General features: G+C 50.2%; 1 protein-coding gene and 1 pseudogene across 1 annotated transcript in view; both read left to right on the top strand.

Annotated features, from left to right (window-relative positions):
- TRIM14 (tripartite motif containing 14) overlaps positions 1–15,043 on the top strand; it is a 33,043-nt gene extending 18,000 nt beyond the window's left edge. The window contains exons 4-6 of the mRNA XM_019454392.2: positions 3,830–3,992; positions 8,111–8,203; positions 11,388–15,043. Coding sequence (XP_019309937.1) covers positions 3,830–3,992; positions 8,111–8,203; positions 11,388–11,923 — 792 coding nt within the window. The 3' untranslated portion in view covers positions 11,924–15,043. The remainder of the gene's footprint in view (positions 1–3,829; positions 3,993–8,110; positions 8,204–11,387) is intronic.
- Positions 3,999–6,793, top strand: LOC109270100 (40S ribosomal protein S3a-like; annotated as a pseudogene).
- Positions 15,044–15,948: the final 905 nt, after the last annotated feature.

The raw sequence follows: 15,948 nt of genomic DNA, 5'->3' as shown, positions 1-15,948 counted from the left end.
GCCATATGTGCCTGGTCATGGGGTTTAGACTGTCCTGTAAAGATACGTGAGGAGTGTTGTGAACTGGGGAAGGACCTGGTCGGTTTAATGCTTTTGGAAGGTCACTTTGGTGACAGAGTGGAGGATGGACTGAGGTGGCCTGGGCCAGTGGAGGGGTGTCAGGATGGGAAGAGGCAGGCAGGTTTGAGAGATGCAACAGGATTGGTGATTGGAAGTGGTGGTGGAGGGGCGGGGAGATGCAAGATGATGCCCAGCCTCTGGCTTGAAAGATAGGACGCTCAGTTGGTTGAGCGTCTGACTTCGCCCCAGGTCATGATCTCATGGTTCGTGAGTTCAAGCCCCACATCAGGCTTGCTGCTGGCAGCGCAGAGACTGCTTTGGATCCTCTGTCCCTCTCTCTCTCTCTCTCTGCCCCTCACTCTTGTGCTCTCTCAAAAACAAGTAAAATATTGAAGGGAGGGAGAGAAGGAAGGAAGGAAGGAAGGAAGGAAGGAAGGAAGGAAGGAAAGAAAGGAGGAAGGAGGGAAGGGAGGGAGGAAAGAAGGGAGGGAGGAATGAAGGGAGGGAGAGAGGAAAGAAGGAAGGGAGGAAGGGAGGAAGGAAGGGAGGGAGGAAAGAAGGGAGGGAGGGAGGAAGGAAGGGAGGGAGGGAGGAAGGAAGGAAGGGAGGGAGGAAAGAAGGGGGGAAGGGAGGGAGGGAGGAAGGAAGGGAGGGAGGAAAGGGGGGAAGGGAGGGAGGGAGGAAGGAAGGGAGGGAGGAAAGAAGGGAGGAAGGAAGGAAGGGAGGAAGGAAGGAAGGGAGGGAGGAAAGAAGGGGGGAAGGGAGGGAGGGAGGAAGGGAGGGAGGAAAGAAGGGGGGAAGGGAGGGAGGGAGGAAGGAAGGGAGGGAGGAAAGAAGGGAGGAAGGAAGGAAGGGAGGGAGGAAAGAAGAGAAGAAGGAAGGAAGGGAGGGAGGAAGGAAGGAAGGGAGGGAGGAAAGAAGGGAGGAAGGAAGGGAGGAAGGAAGGGAGGGAGGGAGGAAAGAAGAGAAGAAGGAAGGAAGGGAGGGAGGAAGGAAGGAAGGGAGGGAGGAAAGAAGGGAGGAAGGAAGGGAGGGAGGGAGGAAAGAAGGGAGGGAGGGAGGAAAGAAGGGAGGAAGGAAGGAAGGGAGGGAGGAAAGAAGGGAGGAAGGGAGGGAGGAATACAGGGATGGAGGGAGGGAGGAAAGGGAGAAAGGAAGGAAGAGAGGGAAGAAAGAAGGGAGGGAGGAAAGAAGGGAGGAAGGAAGGGAGGGAGGAAAGAAGGGAGGGAGGGAGGAAAGAAGGGAGGAAGGAAGGAAGGGAGGGAGGAAAGAAGGGAGGAAGGGAGGGAGGAATACAGGGAGGGAGGAAGGAAGGAAGGGAGGGAGGAAAGAAGGGAAGAAGGAAGGGAGGAAGGGAGGGAGGAAAGAAGGGAGGAAGGAAGGGAGGGAGGGAGGAAGGGAGGGAGGGAGGAAAGAAGGGAGGAAGGGAGGGAGGAATAAAGGGAGGGAGGGAGGGAGGGAGGAAAGAAGGGAGGAAAGAAGGAAGGGAGAGAGGAAAGAAGGGAGGAAGAAAGGGAGGGAGGGAGGGAGGGAAGAAGGGAGGGAGGGAGGAAGGGAGGGAGGAAAGAAGGGAGGAAGGAAGGAAGGGAGGGAGGAAGGGAGGAAGGGAGGGAGGGAGGAAGGAAGGAAGGGAGGGAGGAAAGGGAGGGAGGGAGGAAAGAAGGGAAGGAGGAAGGGAGGGAGGGAGGGAGGAAGGGAGGGAGGGAGGAAAGAAGGGAAGGAGGAAGGAAGGGAGGGAGGAAGGAAGGAAGGGAGGGAGGAAAGAAGGGAGGAAGGAAAGGAGGGAGGAAGGGAGGGAGGGAGGAAGAAGAAGGGAGGGAGGGAGGGAGAAAAGGGAGGAAGGAAGGGAGGGAGGAAAGAAGGGAGGAAGGGAGGGAGGAATGGAGGGAGGGAGAGAGGAAAGAAGGGAGGAAGGGAGGAAGGAAGGGAGGGAGGAAGGGAGGGAGGAATGAAGGAAGGGAGGGAGGAAAGAAGGGAGGAAGGAAGGGAGGGAGGAAGGAAGGGAGGGAGGGAGGAAAGAAGGGAGGAAGGAAGGGAGGGAGGAAGGAAGGGAGGGAGGGAGGAAAGGAGGGAGGAAGGAAGGGAGGGAGGAAGGAAGGGAGGGAGGGAGGAAAGAAGGGAGGAAGGAAGGGAGGGAGGGAGGAAAGAAGGGAGGAAGGGAGGGAGGAAGGGAGGGAGGGAGGAAGGGAGGGAGGGAGGAAGGAAGATGGATGGGTGGCTAGAGAGCTGTTGCCTGAGTTGGCAAAGCTGAGAAGCAGGTGTGCTCGATTCCATTCCTTATTCTATCATAAATATTTACTGAGAACCTACTATGCGTCACACCTTGTGCTAGATGCTGGAGCTGGGGGGTACCAGGTGGTGGCATTTGTCCTTCACCCTCTCTCCCCCATCCCATTCCACCCATCTGCCCTCTGAGCCACCCTCCTGTTGCAGAGTGGCACCCTGGCCCCCATGTTAGTGCTCTGACTCCCTGGCCAGCTCTGTTCCTGGGAGTGACCTTAGGCCTGGTTCCCCACACTTACCTTCTTCCCCACCAAATGCGGATAGAGTCCAGACTGGCACCCCCTAGGCTGCACAGGGCCTAGGACCAGCCTCCTGACCTGAGGTTCTCCTGAGGTCCACCATCCTGCCTGGTGGTTTTGCCGTTAGCCTAACGGCAGAGGGCCAGGCCGTGCTCCCTCCTGAGGCGTCCATCTGCCCATCTTGCCCTGCGCAGCACCGCCCACTAACCAGGGCCTGCTCACTCAAGGCACTCCTTGCCCGGGACAGCCCTTGAAAGAGCTCAAAGTGGGCTCCTACCTGCCAACAAGAGAGTCCACTGTAGCCATTTCAAGCAGGAAAGGAGTTTATGAAAGAACGAGTATTTGGCAGGTCACAGGATCTCCAGGAGGGCCTGAAAGTCAGGATGAAGACCAGGCGACAGGAGGAAAGTCCAGGCCACAGCACGGGGGTGCTCCAGCGTAGACCCCGCTGCGTCTCTGCTGGGCCACTGACCCAGGCACTGCCCCTGAAACCTCCAGCCCTGCTGTCCCTGACGGCTACATGCTGCTGCCACTGCCTCATGGTCACTTCCACATCCAGGCCTTAGATCGGTCACAGGCCTGCACCTAGGTGCAAAGAAGGCTGGGAGAGGGAGTTTTCTAACTTCTACTTAGGAAAGCAACACTTAACACGGGAAGGCTATTTAAAGGGTGAAGTCCAGGCAGAAAACAGGTCAGGCCCCCCCAGTGGTGGGCCCTCCCCCTCAGCTGGCATTCCGGCTGAACTTTCAGGGTCCTTGGCTTCCTTCTTGGAACATGGTTTCTTGCTCCCTCCTTTGGACATGCCCAAAGGGCTCTTTCCCCAGAGAAACTGGCCCCTCATCCCTTTTGTTCCCTTGTACCTCCAGCAGACCCGTCGCAGTGTCTGTAAAGCTTCAGGGTCCCTTGCAAGGCGGTGAGCAACTTAAGGGCAGGTGCAATCAGCCAGCCTTCCTCCTTCCTCTGCCCCGAACGCCTAGCACAGAGTAGAGCTCAGTGAACATGGAGGGGAGGAAGAAATCAACAGTGTAGGCCCGAAAACTGGACCTCCGCATGTCTGCCGCCCTGGGGCCTGCTGTGTGGTCTCTTCAGAGCTCTGTTCCCGGGGGCCCAGCCTGGGCCAGTCCCAGTTGCCGGGGCAGGGTGGGGCCTGTACTTGCTGGCCTGGGTTTGTTCCGGGGTGCAGCGGCGGAGGCTGGGACAGCACCCGCAGTTCCCAGAGCCACCCTGACCCCCGCCCATCCTGGCAGGAGTACGTGGCCACTGAGCAGCAGATGCAGCAGCAGATGAGCCTGGGAGAGCTGTGCTACCCCGTGCCCCTGTCCTTCGAGCCCGCCAAGAGCTTCTTCAAGGGCCTCGTGGAGGCCATGCAGAGCATGTTGCAGACACCACTGGACGTTCGCCTCAAGGAAAGTAAGTCGCTGCGTGGCCAGCCTTGTGTCCTTAACTCCCCTAGTGCCCTTTCACCCAGAGACAACGGCAAAGACCCAAATCATGATCTCAGTCATACCTTTTCCACACAGAGGCCCTTGGCTGGGCAGTCAAGGACTCCTGGGCCTAGGCCCCACCCACCCTTCAGACTTCACCTCCTTCCCTTTCTGAGACCCTGTCCTGCCTCTCGCAAGTATACCGCTGTGCTCCTGCCCCTGAGTCGCTCCCGGGATTCTGTCACACTTTATATTTGCCTGCTTTGGGCTCCCAGCTGGAGTAGCCAACTCTCCCTCCTCCCCTTGCTCTGTCTAGCCAAGTCCCACCATCCCTGCGGTGAGCCCAGGACACTCACCTGGGAGTCCTTTCCACACCAGCCTGGGCTGGCTCTGCTGGCCACCTCCCCCTCTGCCTTTCCCCTGTCCAGGCCCTGGCCGATCTCCTGCCTGGGGCTGTGCGTGAGCTGGATCCATGAACCTCTCCCTGCCCCTCGTAAATGCCGCAAAGGCAAGAACCGCTACGAGTCCTGCTCTGAGGTCCCTGAAGGGCCTGGTATAAAGCAGGTGCTCAGAAATACCTTTTTCCCATTCATTTACCTCTGTTCTTATGATTCACTCAGAGCATTTACTAAGCCCCTTTTCTCTGTTAGGCATGGCAGGGTACAAAACAAAGGTCTTACCTTTATGGTGTTCATTGTTCTGGGAGAAAGTCACGTAGAACAGTATGTCAGCGGTAAGTGCTCTGAAGAAAAATACAGCAGGGTGAGGAGAATACAGGGTGACTAGGAGGAGGAGCTATTTCTTATGGCGAAGTGGAGAAGGCATCTCTGGGAAGGGGATATGCGAGCTGGCCGAAGGAAGTCCCCAGCAAGCTCTGTAGGTCTGAAGGGCTGAAGTTCAGTGTAGTGGTTACATGCGTGGACTCTGGAGCCAGGCTGCCTGGGTTCCTATCCCAGGTCCACCACTTCCTAAGCCTCCTTTCTTGGGCAAGGCACCTAAGTTTTCTGTGCCTCTGTTTCCACATCAACGGAGAGAATAATAAAGTCCCCTCTCATAGGGTTGTGTAAGAATTAACATCTCATACATAAACTGCTTAGAACCGTGCTCAGGCATAATAAGCAGTATGTAAGCATTAGCTATTATTGTTGCTGTAGTCGGTCCATCTGAGGGAAAGTTCTTTTGGGGCAGAGGGAGACACAAGTGCAAGTGTCCTGAGGCACAATAAAGAGTAGTTTGGCACGTTGAAGGAACAGCAAAGGGGTCAACAGGAGTGAATGTGGGCGCGAGGAGGGAAGAAGAGAGAGAGAGACCGAGAGAGAGAAACCAAGGAGACTCCAAGGACTTTGGTCTGAGCAATTGGGAGAAGAAAGTTGCCCTTTTCTGAGATGGGAAGGAGGAGCATTTAGAATTGCAGGCAATGGCCCTTTTGGTTCTCTGAGCAACACCATGGTGGTTTGCAAGAACAAACACCTGATGTAGGATGACAGAAGGGGAGCCAAGAAGAAAGTGGTTGATGCATTTTCTCAGGATGATTGGTGTGATGTGAAAGCACCAGCTATGTTCAGTGTAAGAAATAGTGGCAAAACGCAGGTCACGAGAACTCAAGGAACCAAACTCGCATCTGGTGGCCTCGCGGGTTGTATGTTTGAATTGAGCTTTGTTGCAGAATGATGAAACTACATTTAGAAAATCGAGGCCAACTACTGAGGACATTCAGGGCAGAAACTGCATGATGAAGTGGAGGAAGTCAGATGCCACCTGGTCAGATGGGGCCTGGCAGGGCAGTGGCAGGAGATGAGGAGAGGAAAGGGCGAGAGGAAGTGCTACAAGCACCCATTCAGCCCCCTCCGGGAAACGGACAGAGGGGAGGCCAAGCCCTGGCTACAGTGCCGGCCAACCTCATGGGTGAGTAACAGAGACACAGGAGGTAGCAGCACCCAGAGGAAGGAGAGAGTGATTCTGGTGGAAAACCAGGAAGCCCTCTTGAAGGAGGTGGCACATCAGCTGGGCCTTGATGAACCACTAAGGCTTCCAGAGTGGGAGAAAACAGGGAAAGCCATTTCAAACTGAGTCGAGAGAAGGCTGCAGCCTGTTTGGGACACTGTGAAGTGTGTAGCAAGGCTGAGCGGTAGTCTTTTGTTTTTTGATTTTCCAAGCTGGTTTGTTAAAGCAGATTTTAAATCTATAGATGATGTTCTCTTTGCTCATAACTCCCACTGGAATTTTGAAAACATTTTAAGATGAAATCAATTAAAAAGAAAACCACATGTCTGAATCGTAGCAGTCAATATATCTAAATGTGTAAAAAAAAATAATAAATAGCCAAATATGAAAAACAGAAAAAAAAAAAAAAGAATCTTAGCGGTCAGTTTTAGGAACCTTTGGGCTTGTCAGTTTTCAGCAAGTGGGCACTGGTATGTCCCCAACCACCACAAGATGTTACTCAGATGGACCCCAAATGCAGTTCACCCACATTTACATTCTCAGTGGCCCATTCCCAAAGAACCAGTGGTGCCTGCTGAGTTCTTGATAATTGGTAACGCTTGCTCCGTGCCAGGCATTGTTCTGAGCATTTTACAGATAAATCCAGCAACTCCTCACCACTATCGTGTCAGGGTCGGGGCAGGGAGGGGGAGTGGGGGATGCCTTTATTATTTCCATTTTACAGATGAGGGAGCTGAGGCTCAGAGAGGTTAACTGATTAGCCTTACCTTGCACAGCTGGTAGGCGGTAGAGGCAGAATTCAAACAGACTCTGACCCCAGGGTCTGTGTTCTGATTTCCCGCCCCCCACGTTGCTTCCTCCAGGCCATCACCCCTCACCGACCTCCAAATGAGATCATCACTCTCATGATCACAAGTAATACTGAGAGGTGCTCACTCCCAGGAAGGACACAAGGAGACAGGGGTCTTGCAGCACCACTGCCCTTCCGGTGCCCCGCGCACCCCCCCCCCCCCCCCCCCCCCGTATTTTCCACAGACACTGTAGGCTTCACAGGGCCGAACAGAATCCAACATCTTGGGGCACCTGGGTGGCTCAGTCGGTTAAGTGTCCGCCTCTTATTCTCAGCTCAGGTCTTGATCTTAGGGTCGTGAGTCCAAGCTCCATGTTGGGCTCTGCACTGGGCATGAAGTCTACTTTAAAAAAAAAAAAAAAAAAAAAGAACCCAGCATCTTCCCCCCAGTCTGCTGCTGCTTGACTCCAGTCTACTCCCAGTAAACAGTTAAGCCTGGCACTTCTGCCATTGCAGATTTCCTTAACCCAGCCCCCTCTTCCATCCCTATTGTCCCACTTCAGGCCCAAGCCTCCTAGCAGGGCCTCTGCCTCCATGCTCACCCTGCCCCATTTATCCCCCACCAGAGAGATCTCTGGAAATTCTGCTTCTGTCTACCCGTAGACCCCTTCCGTGGCTCCCCGCTGTTTACATGCCACTCCTAGCACCTGCCTTTAATTAATGTCTGTGCTCCTGCTGTACCCTCTTGTTGGGAAAGCCTCCTATCCTTTTTTCTGGATGTCCAAATCTTCCCGATCCTTTAAGGGCCAGCTAAGGTGCTTCCTCCTCCACGATGTCTCCCTTGATTCACCTCTCTTCCCTCTGTGCCTTGGCTGGTAGCTCAAGTGAGCCCACCTCATTTACCTGACGGAACTGTTGAAGACAGGGACCATGGCTTGGGTTTCCCCCTGAGCCCCCTCCCACTCAAATGAGACACCAACATGACCTTTCTGATGACTTCATTTCTTGTTTTCCATCTTATCCTGGAATTTGCATTTCCGCCATGCGGTCGCCCCATTCTCAACTATTTGAACACACAGTTGATTCTCGTGATCATCCTTGATCCTGTGGTCTCTTCCCCAGGTTGAGGGCTCATTCACCCTGGCCCGAATTCACTTCCCACCCTCAGAAGTACACTTCTCCTTAGATCCAAGTATTATCCTAGAGTATTCCTGTTGCAAATTCCTGAATTTGCATTAACTGCTTACATTTGTATGTGGTTCTTGGGAGAGATTATGCGACTCTCCAGTTTTGTAATATTTTTAGTATGTTTTGTAGTTTGCTCTTGCTTAGATGAGCACCAGGCACTCATTTCTCACAATCTGTTACAGACATGAACTGCCAGCTCTCAGGCTCCTCCAGCACCAAGCTAGTTTCCTTGTTGAAAACAAGCCCCTCACCAGAGCGATCACTCTTCCTAAAATGTAAGCCCCAGGAGTGGGAGCGAAGAGAGGGTGGAGAGGGCTGGGTGCGTGGGAGGGGAGACGGGGGGTCATAGAAATAGAGGCCCCCCCCTTTTTCCTAATAGACCCAACTTGGGTTTTTTTAACCTTTATTATTAGTTTTTAAATACAGAAATAATACATATTCATTGTAGAAAAATTAGAAAACAAAAACAATTTTTTAAGACCATCACTTTCTCATAGATAACTACTAGTATTATTTGCCCTGTTAGCTTTTTTTGGTTTATTTATATATACATACAAGGATATATTTAATATATTGTTTTTTACAAACATGGTATCAACTATACCTACTGTTTTGTAACCTGTTTTCATTTATGGATATGTTGTGAAAATCTCTGTTCCCTTAAAAAAATTATACAGGTAATGCATGCTTCTTACAGAAAATTAGAAATTACAGATACACAAAAAGAAAACCGTTGCTTCCCCAAAGATAAATGCTATTAATATTTTGGCATACATTTTTTCAGACATTTTAAAAGCACACGTGTACAGATTTTTTTAACTGGGATCATATGATACTCTTTTGTAAATTTTTTATTTAACAGTGTAGCTTGAAAAATTTTGTTTCAATAGATTTAAATATCATCTTTATTTTTAAAGGATGCATAGTATTCCATTGAATGAATATGCTGTATTTAACCAATTCATAATGCTGTGCATTTAGGCTGCTTTATATTTTCATTTCTATGAACAATGCTATAATAAACACTCTTATACATGTTAGCTGCACTAATGAATAATTGAATGGATACACCTTAGCTCATTTTTGGATTATTCTATAGGAGTAATTTCTCAAAAGGGGAATTACTGGGCATGTACTTTTTAAAGTAAACTTTGAAATATACATAAAGAAAAGCACAAAAGTCAAAGGGGTGCTGCTCAATTATTTTTAAAAAGTAAACACTCTATAACCTCCTTCAGACCAAGAAATGGAAATTTCCAGCTCCCCAGAAGCCTTCCTCATGTGGCCTTTTTTTTAAGTTTATTTTGAGAGAGAGAAAGAGAGCATGTGAGCTCACACACCTGTGCGCAAGAGTGGGGGAGGGGCAGAGAGAGAGGCAGAGAGAATCCCAAGCAGGTTCTTCCCTCCGGCTCCCCGCTGTCAGTGCACAGACTGACGGGGGGGGGGGGGGGGGGGGCTCAATCTCAAGAACCTAACCGAGAGACCATGACCTGAACCAAACTGACACTTACTGACTGAGCCACCCAGGCACCCTTTTTGTGGCCTTCTATTCACTACTCCCGAAGGGTTAACTACTCTCCTGATTTCTGACACTGTAGGTTAGTTTTGCCTGTCTTTGACCTTTATATAACTAGATCATTCAAACTGTACTTTTTTGTGTCTTCTGTCACTCAACATAATATTTGGGAGATTTATCCATATTATTGTGCAGAGTAGTAGTTTGTTCATTTTCACTGCTGTATATAGTATTCCATTGTATGAATATAGCACTGTTGAAGGACATTTTGGATTATTTCCGGTTTAGCCTGTAGTGAATGATGTTGCTATGAACATTCCCGTGCATGTCTTTTGATGCACGTATGTATGCATTTCTGTTGGGTATTTACCCAGGAGGGGGAGAAAAGGATGCCTACTATAACCACTTCTATGCAACATTATTCTAGATGTCCTAGACAGTGCCTTGAGGTAAGAAAAAGAAACGAAAGCTATAAGGATTGGAAAAGGAAGGAAAAAAGATCATTATTCACAGATGACATGATTACAGAAAATCTAAAATAATCAAAAGGTAAATTACAATTACTACTAAGTGTATTTAGAATAACTGTTGGATGTAATATCATTATACAAAAATCATATATCTATATATTGGCAGTAAACAATTAGAAAATGAATGTTTTTCTTTTTTTTAAGGTTATTTATTTATTTTGAGAGACAGAGAGAGTAGAGAGCATGAACAGGGGAGGGGCAGAGAAGGAGGGAGAGAGAGAATCCCAAGCAGTGTTGGCTCGATCTCATGAACCTGAGCCATCAGATGCTTAACTGACTGAGCCACCCAGGCGCCCCTAGAAACTGAATTAAAAATTTTTTTAATGTTTTTATTTATTTTTGAGACAGAGACAGAGCATGAGCAGGGGAGGGGCAGAGAGAGAGCGAGACAATCTGAAGCAGGCTCCAGGCTCTGAGCTGTCAGCACAGAGCCCGACGCAAGGCTCGAACTCACGGACTGTGAGATCATGACCTGAGCTGAAGTTGGACGCTTAACTGACTGAGCCACCCAGGCGCCCCTAGAAACTGAATTTTTAAAAATATTATTTTCAGTAACACTTTTTAAAAACCAGGAATAAATCTAACAAAAGACTTGCAAAACCTCACTACAGGAAACTCCAGAACATTACTAAGAAAACAATTTGGCAGTATCTAGTAAAGCTGAACATCCATGTATCCTACCACGTAGACTTTGTTTTTTTCACTTCATGTCTGCATATGTGGTATAATGCACTGAGAATGATTATTGGGGATTTAAGTTAGCACCACATTTCTGGAACACAATTTGGCAGTATTTACCAAAGTCCTTAAAAGCAAAATTATCCATGTTGACCCAGCAATTCCTCTTTTAGGAATGTATCCTAAAGAAATAATCAGATACATAAAGATGTAATTAATATTTTCAGAAGCTTTTTTTAAAGCCTAAATATGGAAAAGGGGGAGGGATAGGTTAAATTATAATACATCCAATACATCAAAATCTTGGGGTTGCCATTAAAGTGCTCTGATGAAAGAATATTATTTGACAGGGTAAAATGTCCTTAAGTATGTCAATAAATTATAAAAAGCAGGTTACCCAAGAGCATGTATGGCATGATAATGTTAAGAAAAACTATAAAATGGCAAGATAAAAACTGGAAGGATATACACCCGTGTTACAAGGGATAGGATTTTAAAATTTTTAGACATCAGCAACAAATTCCATGGATGGTACAAAATTCAGTGACATTTCCACTCCTTCACTTGTGGCCCAGCCACCTCCCCAGAGGCAGGCAGGGTTACAAGGGTGGTTTTTCATTTATCTTTTGGTGATTCCCAATCTGGGCTGCGGGTGCGAGCCTGGTCGGTTGCCGGGTCGGGGCACCGCTCTGCCCCTCCCACTACGTGTCGCCCCGGTGTCCCCGCCCCCTGCAGACGCGCGCACGCCAACTCTGGAGCCGGACACCATGCATGCACGCCTGCGCCTGTCCGCCGACCGCCTGACGGTGCGCTGTGGACTGTTGGGCCGCCTGGGACCCGCGCCCGAGCTGCGCTTTGACAAGCTGTGGCAGGTGCTGGGTCGCGACTGCTTCGCCGCCGGACGCCACTACTGGGAAGTGGACGTGCAGGAGGCGGGCGTCGGCTGGTGGGTGGGCGCGGCCTACGCCTCCCTGCGGCGCTGCGGGGCCTCGGCCGCCGCCCGCCTCGGCTGCAATCGCCAGTCCTGGTGTCTCAAGCGCTACGACCTCGAGTACTGGGCCTTCCACGACGGCCAGCGCAGCCGCCTGCGGCCCCGCGACGACCCCGACCGTCTCGGTGTCTTCCTGGATTACGAGGCCGGCGTCCTCGCCTTCTACGACGTGTCTGGCGGCATGAGCCACCTGCACACCTTCCGCGCCACTTTCCAGGAGCCTCTCTACCCGGCCCTGCGGCTCTGGGAAGGGGCCATCAGCATCTCCAGGCTGCCCTAGGGGCTGAGACTGGAGTGACTGCCCTAGGCCTTCCGCCGCTCTGGTGTCACCCGACCTCGATGTGGCTGGTCTGCCTGCTCCCTAAGCACTCCTATCATCTCCCCCGCCAGTCATGCACAGGTGCTTTGAAGGTCTCCTCTCCTAAGTTGGTTTCAAACATGCCCCAAACACAGATCCTCTGCCGGGACTGTCTCATCGGACCTTCCCACCACCAGGGCACTTACACTACACTGCTTTTAGTCCGGGTGCCACCCACATGTGAGCCCTAAGCATCCTGACCGTGTCAGAATACATTATCTTCGGCCTCGGACCTCTCCCTCATACAGCAGTCAGCAATACCCGGCACTTAGTAGGCGCACAATAAATATGAGAGAGCCATCCAGCTCTTTCTCCCTTAATGTCCCTTTGATCTGCCTCCTCCTCTCCACTCTGCTTCAGCTTATCCATGTCACTTACCTTCAGAGCAGCTGCAGGAGCATCTTAACACCTCATGGCCTGAACCCTCTCCCGTCCTCATCCTCCACTGTAAGGCCAGAGGCATGTGCCTAAAACTTCGCTTAACCTTAGAACTACCAGGAGGTTCCTAAGGACTACAGGGAGAAAAGCAGGCACTTTCCCTTAGCATTCAAGGCGTTTCTAGTCTGCCCGGAACTTCTTTATGCCTCATCTGGCTTCTACGGCTCTTTTCAGAGACCCTCCAATTAGAGCTGTCTACACCTTTGCCCTCTGCTACTGGCCCCATACACTCATTTATGCAGAAAAGCCCTTTCATCTTCCTTTGCCTGTTTCAGCCTTCCCCTGGCTTAACTGCCCCCAGGAAGTCTCTCCCCAAGCCACAGGAATCTCTCTTACTATTAGAACCACAAGTCTGGGACCTTGCTTTCCAACTAGATTGGAAGTTTCCCAAGGGCAGCTGTGTCCTACACTCTCCCCACCCTGAAAAGTTCAGAATGTTCCGTTTCTCCCAGGCAGTGAATGACCAGCAGCCAGCTATCATTGACTCAGCAGTTGAGCTGAGAAGTCCACATGAACCACCCAGCCTGACCTCACTGTACATGTGGGGAGACTAAGGTCCTGAAAGAACGTTGCTTAAAGTCACCCTTGGTGATTAAGGGCTGGGCCATGTCCCGCTCCAGCCCCCAGGCAAGTGTCTTACTTTGGTCCCTGTCCCAGCTCTTGATCTGAGAGATTTTACTGCTTATTCATTCCTCAGGGGATGTTGGGAAGAAAACCAGCAGGTGACTGCTGCTTAGCAACCATAGGCAGTTTTCCCAACTGTCTTGGAACCAAAAGAAGAGGAGCTGAAAGTAAGGTTTGGACAGTCCAGACATCCCCATGCTCCTCAGGCCCCTCAGTTCCAGGTGTTGCCAAGGAAACCCAGAGAACCCCACTTTCCAAAAGAGAAGTGACAGAAATAGAGAAGGCCAAACCAGCAGGACCTCGCAGGCCAGCTTCTCTAACAGGAAGGGAAAAGCATCTTTCTTGGGTCTGTGCCTCAGCTCTGAAGACTTAGTATCATTGTCCAATTCCCTAGATGGTTTTGAAACCATCCTGTGTTAAAGTGTCTTCTTAGGTGCTCGGCAAGAGGGCAGTGGCAGAGTGAAGAAAATGCAAAGGTGAAACCTACTTACGGTTTCAGGGCATTAATTAGCTTGAACCACATAAAACTGACAATTTCTAACAGTTTCTGACCTAAAAATGCCACTTTCATATAGGGCAATGAAATATAAGTAGGATACAAGGCAGAAGGAACCTTAAGAGTGCCTTCAGTTCTAACTAAATCACTTAAGACGCTAGCTGGATAAACAGCAGAATGTCTAAGCACATTGCTCCAGGAATCCTGAAAAAAGAATTCTACTGGGGATGAGCCAGATCTGAATTCTGACAGGGCATTCCTGACAGAAGGAGATGGATATACTGTGTCTCTCCCTGCAAAGACATTCCCAGACCCATGGCGGCCAGGGCCAAGCACTAACAGCACCTGCTGTTTTGTCAGGCACGGTTCTGACGCTTTACAACTATTAACTCATTTGATCCTTACATCATCCCTAGGAGGTGGAAAGTTACCCCAATTCTACACATGGCAAAACTGAGATTCAGAGTAAGTAACTTGCCCAAGGTCACACAGCCAGTGGTGGAGTTGGGGGTCTATGCTCAGGTCCATCAGGCCATACTGTCTGGGTGAACACAGCTAGTCTCTGGCCAATGCCTGCTCGCTCCCGCCTGTTTTGCCTGTGATACTTGGCTTTGGCCTAGTTACTCTGTGGGACGTGAGCCTAGCTTTGGATTGTTTTCCTTGGGCTGAGATGAGGTCCTGCACCCAGAGAGGAACTTGAGAGTTTGGAATTCATGTATCAGAGACAGAGCTGGATTATAAAGGACAAAAACTGGCTCTTATCAAACGCCTACTCTGTATCAAGACTTGCACTAGCCAGAAAACTGCAGTTTCGGTACACAATCTAGTGACCTTAGGCTAGTAGTTTTACCTCTCAGAGGATCATTTGTAAAATGGGAGTAATGACCCTGCCTAGTGCTGGGAGGCTCAAAAGAGCCAACGGTTTTGAACTTGCTTTAAAAACCATACGGCACTGGACCATGTCAGGACCCATTAGCATCCCCAGTGGAATTCCTGTCGTGCCTGGCATAGTGTGGGGGCAACAGAAGCTCCCAGCAACCATCCGGCAGTAGCAGGAACCTCCCTGACTATTCCTCATACAGGACTAAAGCTTCCTTGGGGTCTATGACTATAAAGTCACTTACCTAAATCTCTTTCAGATATGAACTTGCAGAAATTTAAAAAAAAAAATTTTTTTTTTAATGTTTTTACTTTTGAGAAAGAGAAGAGACAGAGGCATGAGCAGGGGAGGGGCAGAGAGAGAGCGAGACACAGAATCCGAAGCAGGCTCTAGGCTCTGAGCTGTCAGCACAGAGCCCGACACGAGGCTCGGACTCACAGACCATGAGATCATGACCTGAGCTGAAGTCGGATGCTTAACTAAGTCACCCAGGCGCCCCATCAGAAATTTCTTAATACAGCAAACTGCCTGCAGATATTTTTAAATGACCTTAATTTTCTATTATGTGATTTGTTTTAATAAAGATGAATACTGTACCTTGTAACCATGCTCTTCATTGGGAGTTCATGCTGCCTCAAGTACACAGCACCTAGGCCTGGACAGGGCCTCACTCACCTCACGTCCCCTCCACAACTTTTTTGTGGGAGTCAGCTCCGCTGGTCCCAGGTTCAATAGTGCCAGAGATGGGGAGTTCACCACTGCTGAAGATAACTTACGAAATTCTTCCCTATGTACAAACAAGTCCTACTTCCCAGCTATTCTATCCAAGAAAATACCATGTCGCTTTTGGCATCTTTCATCTTTACATTGACGCCACCTGTGGTCACTAATATTTAGAGATTTCGGGGACCCTTCCTTGCCTACTGCATCTCTTGTTTCTGCAATTCCACTCTGTCAGGGAGCAGTGACTGTGATGTCAGCCTAGCAGAGGGTACACGGCGTGGTCCCTCCACCCTCTACTTGGCACGCCGAGTCTACCCACCCATGTCACACACAGGTGATTATCTTCTCTACGTGCCCCAACAGGAAGTGTGTTCCAGACAAACCGCCGCCCCCCCCCCCCCCCCCCGCAACTCTCTCCAACGCACGATCCAGTCCTCCACACAAAAGGCAGAGTTAAGACTCATGACCTCAGTGGCTCTTCCAGGTCTGAGCCTTACTGATTCCTGCTCTGAGGGAAATCCAGCTGGCGTTTACAGAGCTTCCTGGGCCACCCTTTTAACACTCCGAATGTCTGCCAGGAACTAGAGGCAACTGACTGGGTCCCTGTTGGAAACTAGGTGCTCCACATTCTCAGCTAAAGACCAAGTCAGGCCCATCCCTCCCTCCCTCCCAGACCCACATCCTGTTTCCAGGCCCCGGAATATCCCTCTACTACCATCCAATGTCTCTTCTTGCTAGGAAAGTCTCAGATATTTGCCTAAATGTCACCTTCTCTGCTGTTGTAGA

The sequence above is a fragment of the Panthera pardus genome, unplaced genomic scaffold (assembly GCF_024362965.1).
Source record: "Panthera pardus isolate Hobbes unplaced genomic scaffold, ASM2436296v1 HiC_scaffold_20, whole genome shotgun sequence".
Taxonomy (NCBI): domain Eukaryota; kingdom Metazoa; phylum Chordata; class Mammalia; order Carnivora; family Felidae; genus Panthera; species Panthera pardus.
Note: the sequence above shows the minus strand (reverse complement) of the source record. Positions and strands in the feature narration are given on the sequence as shown.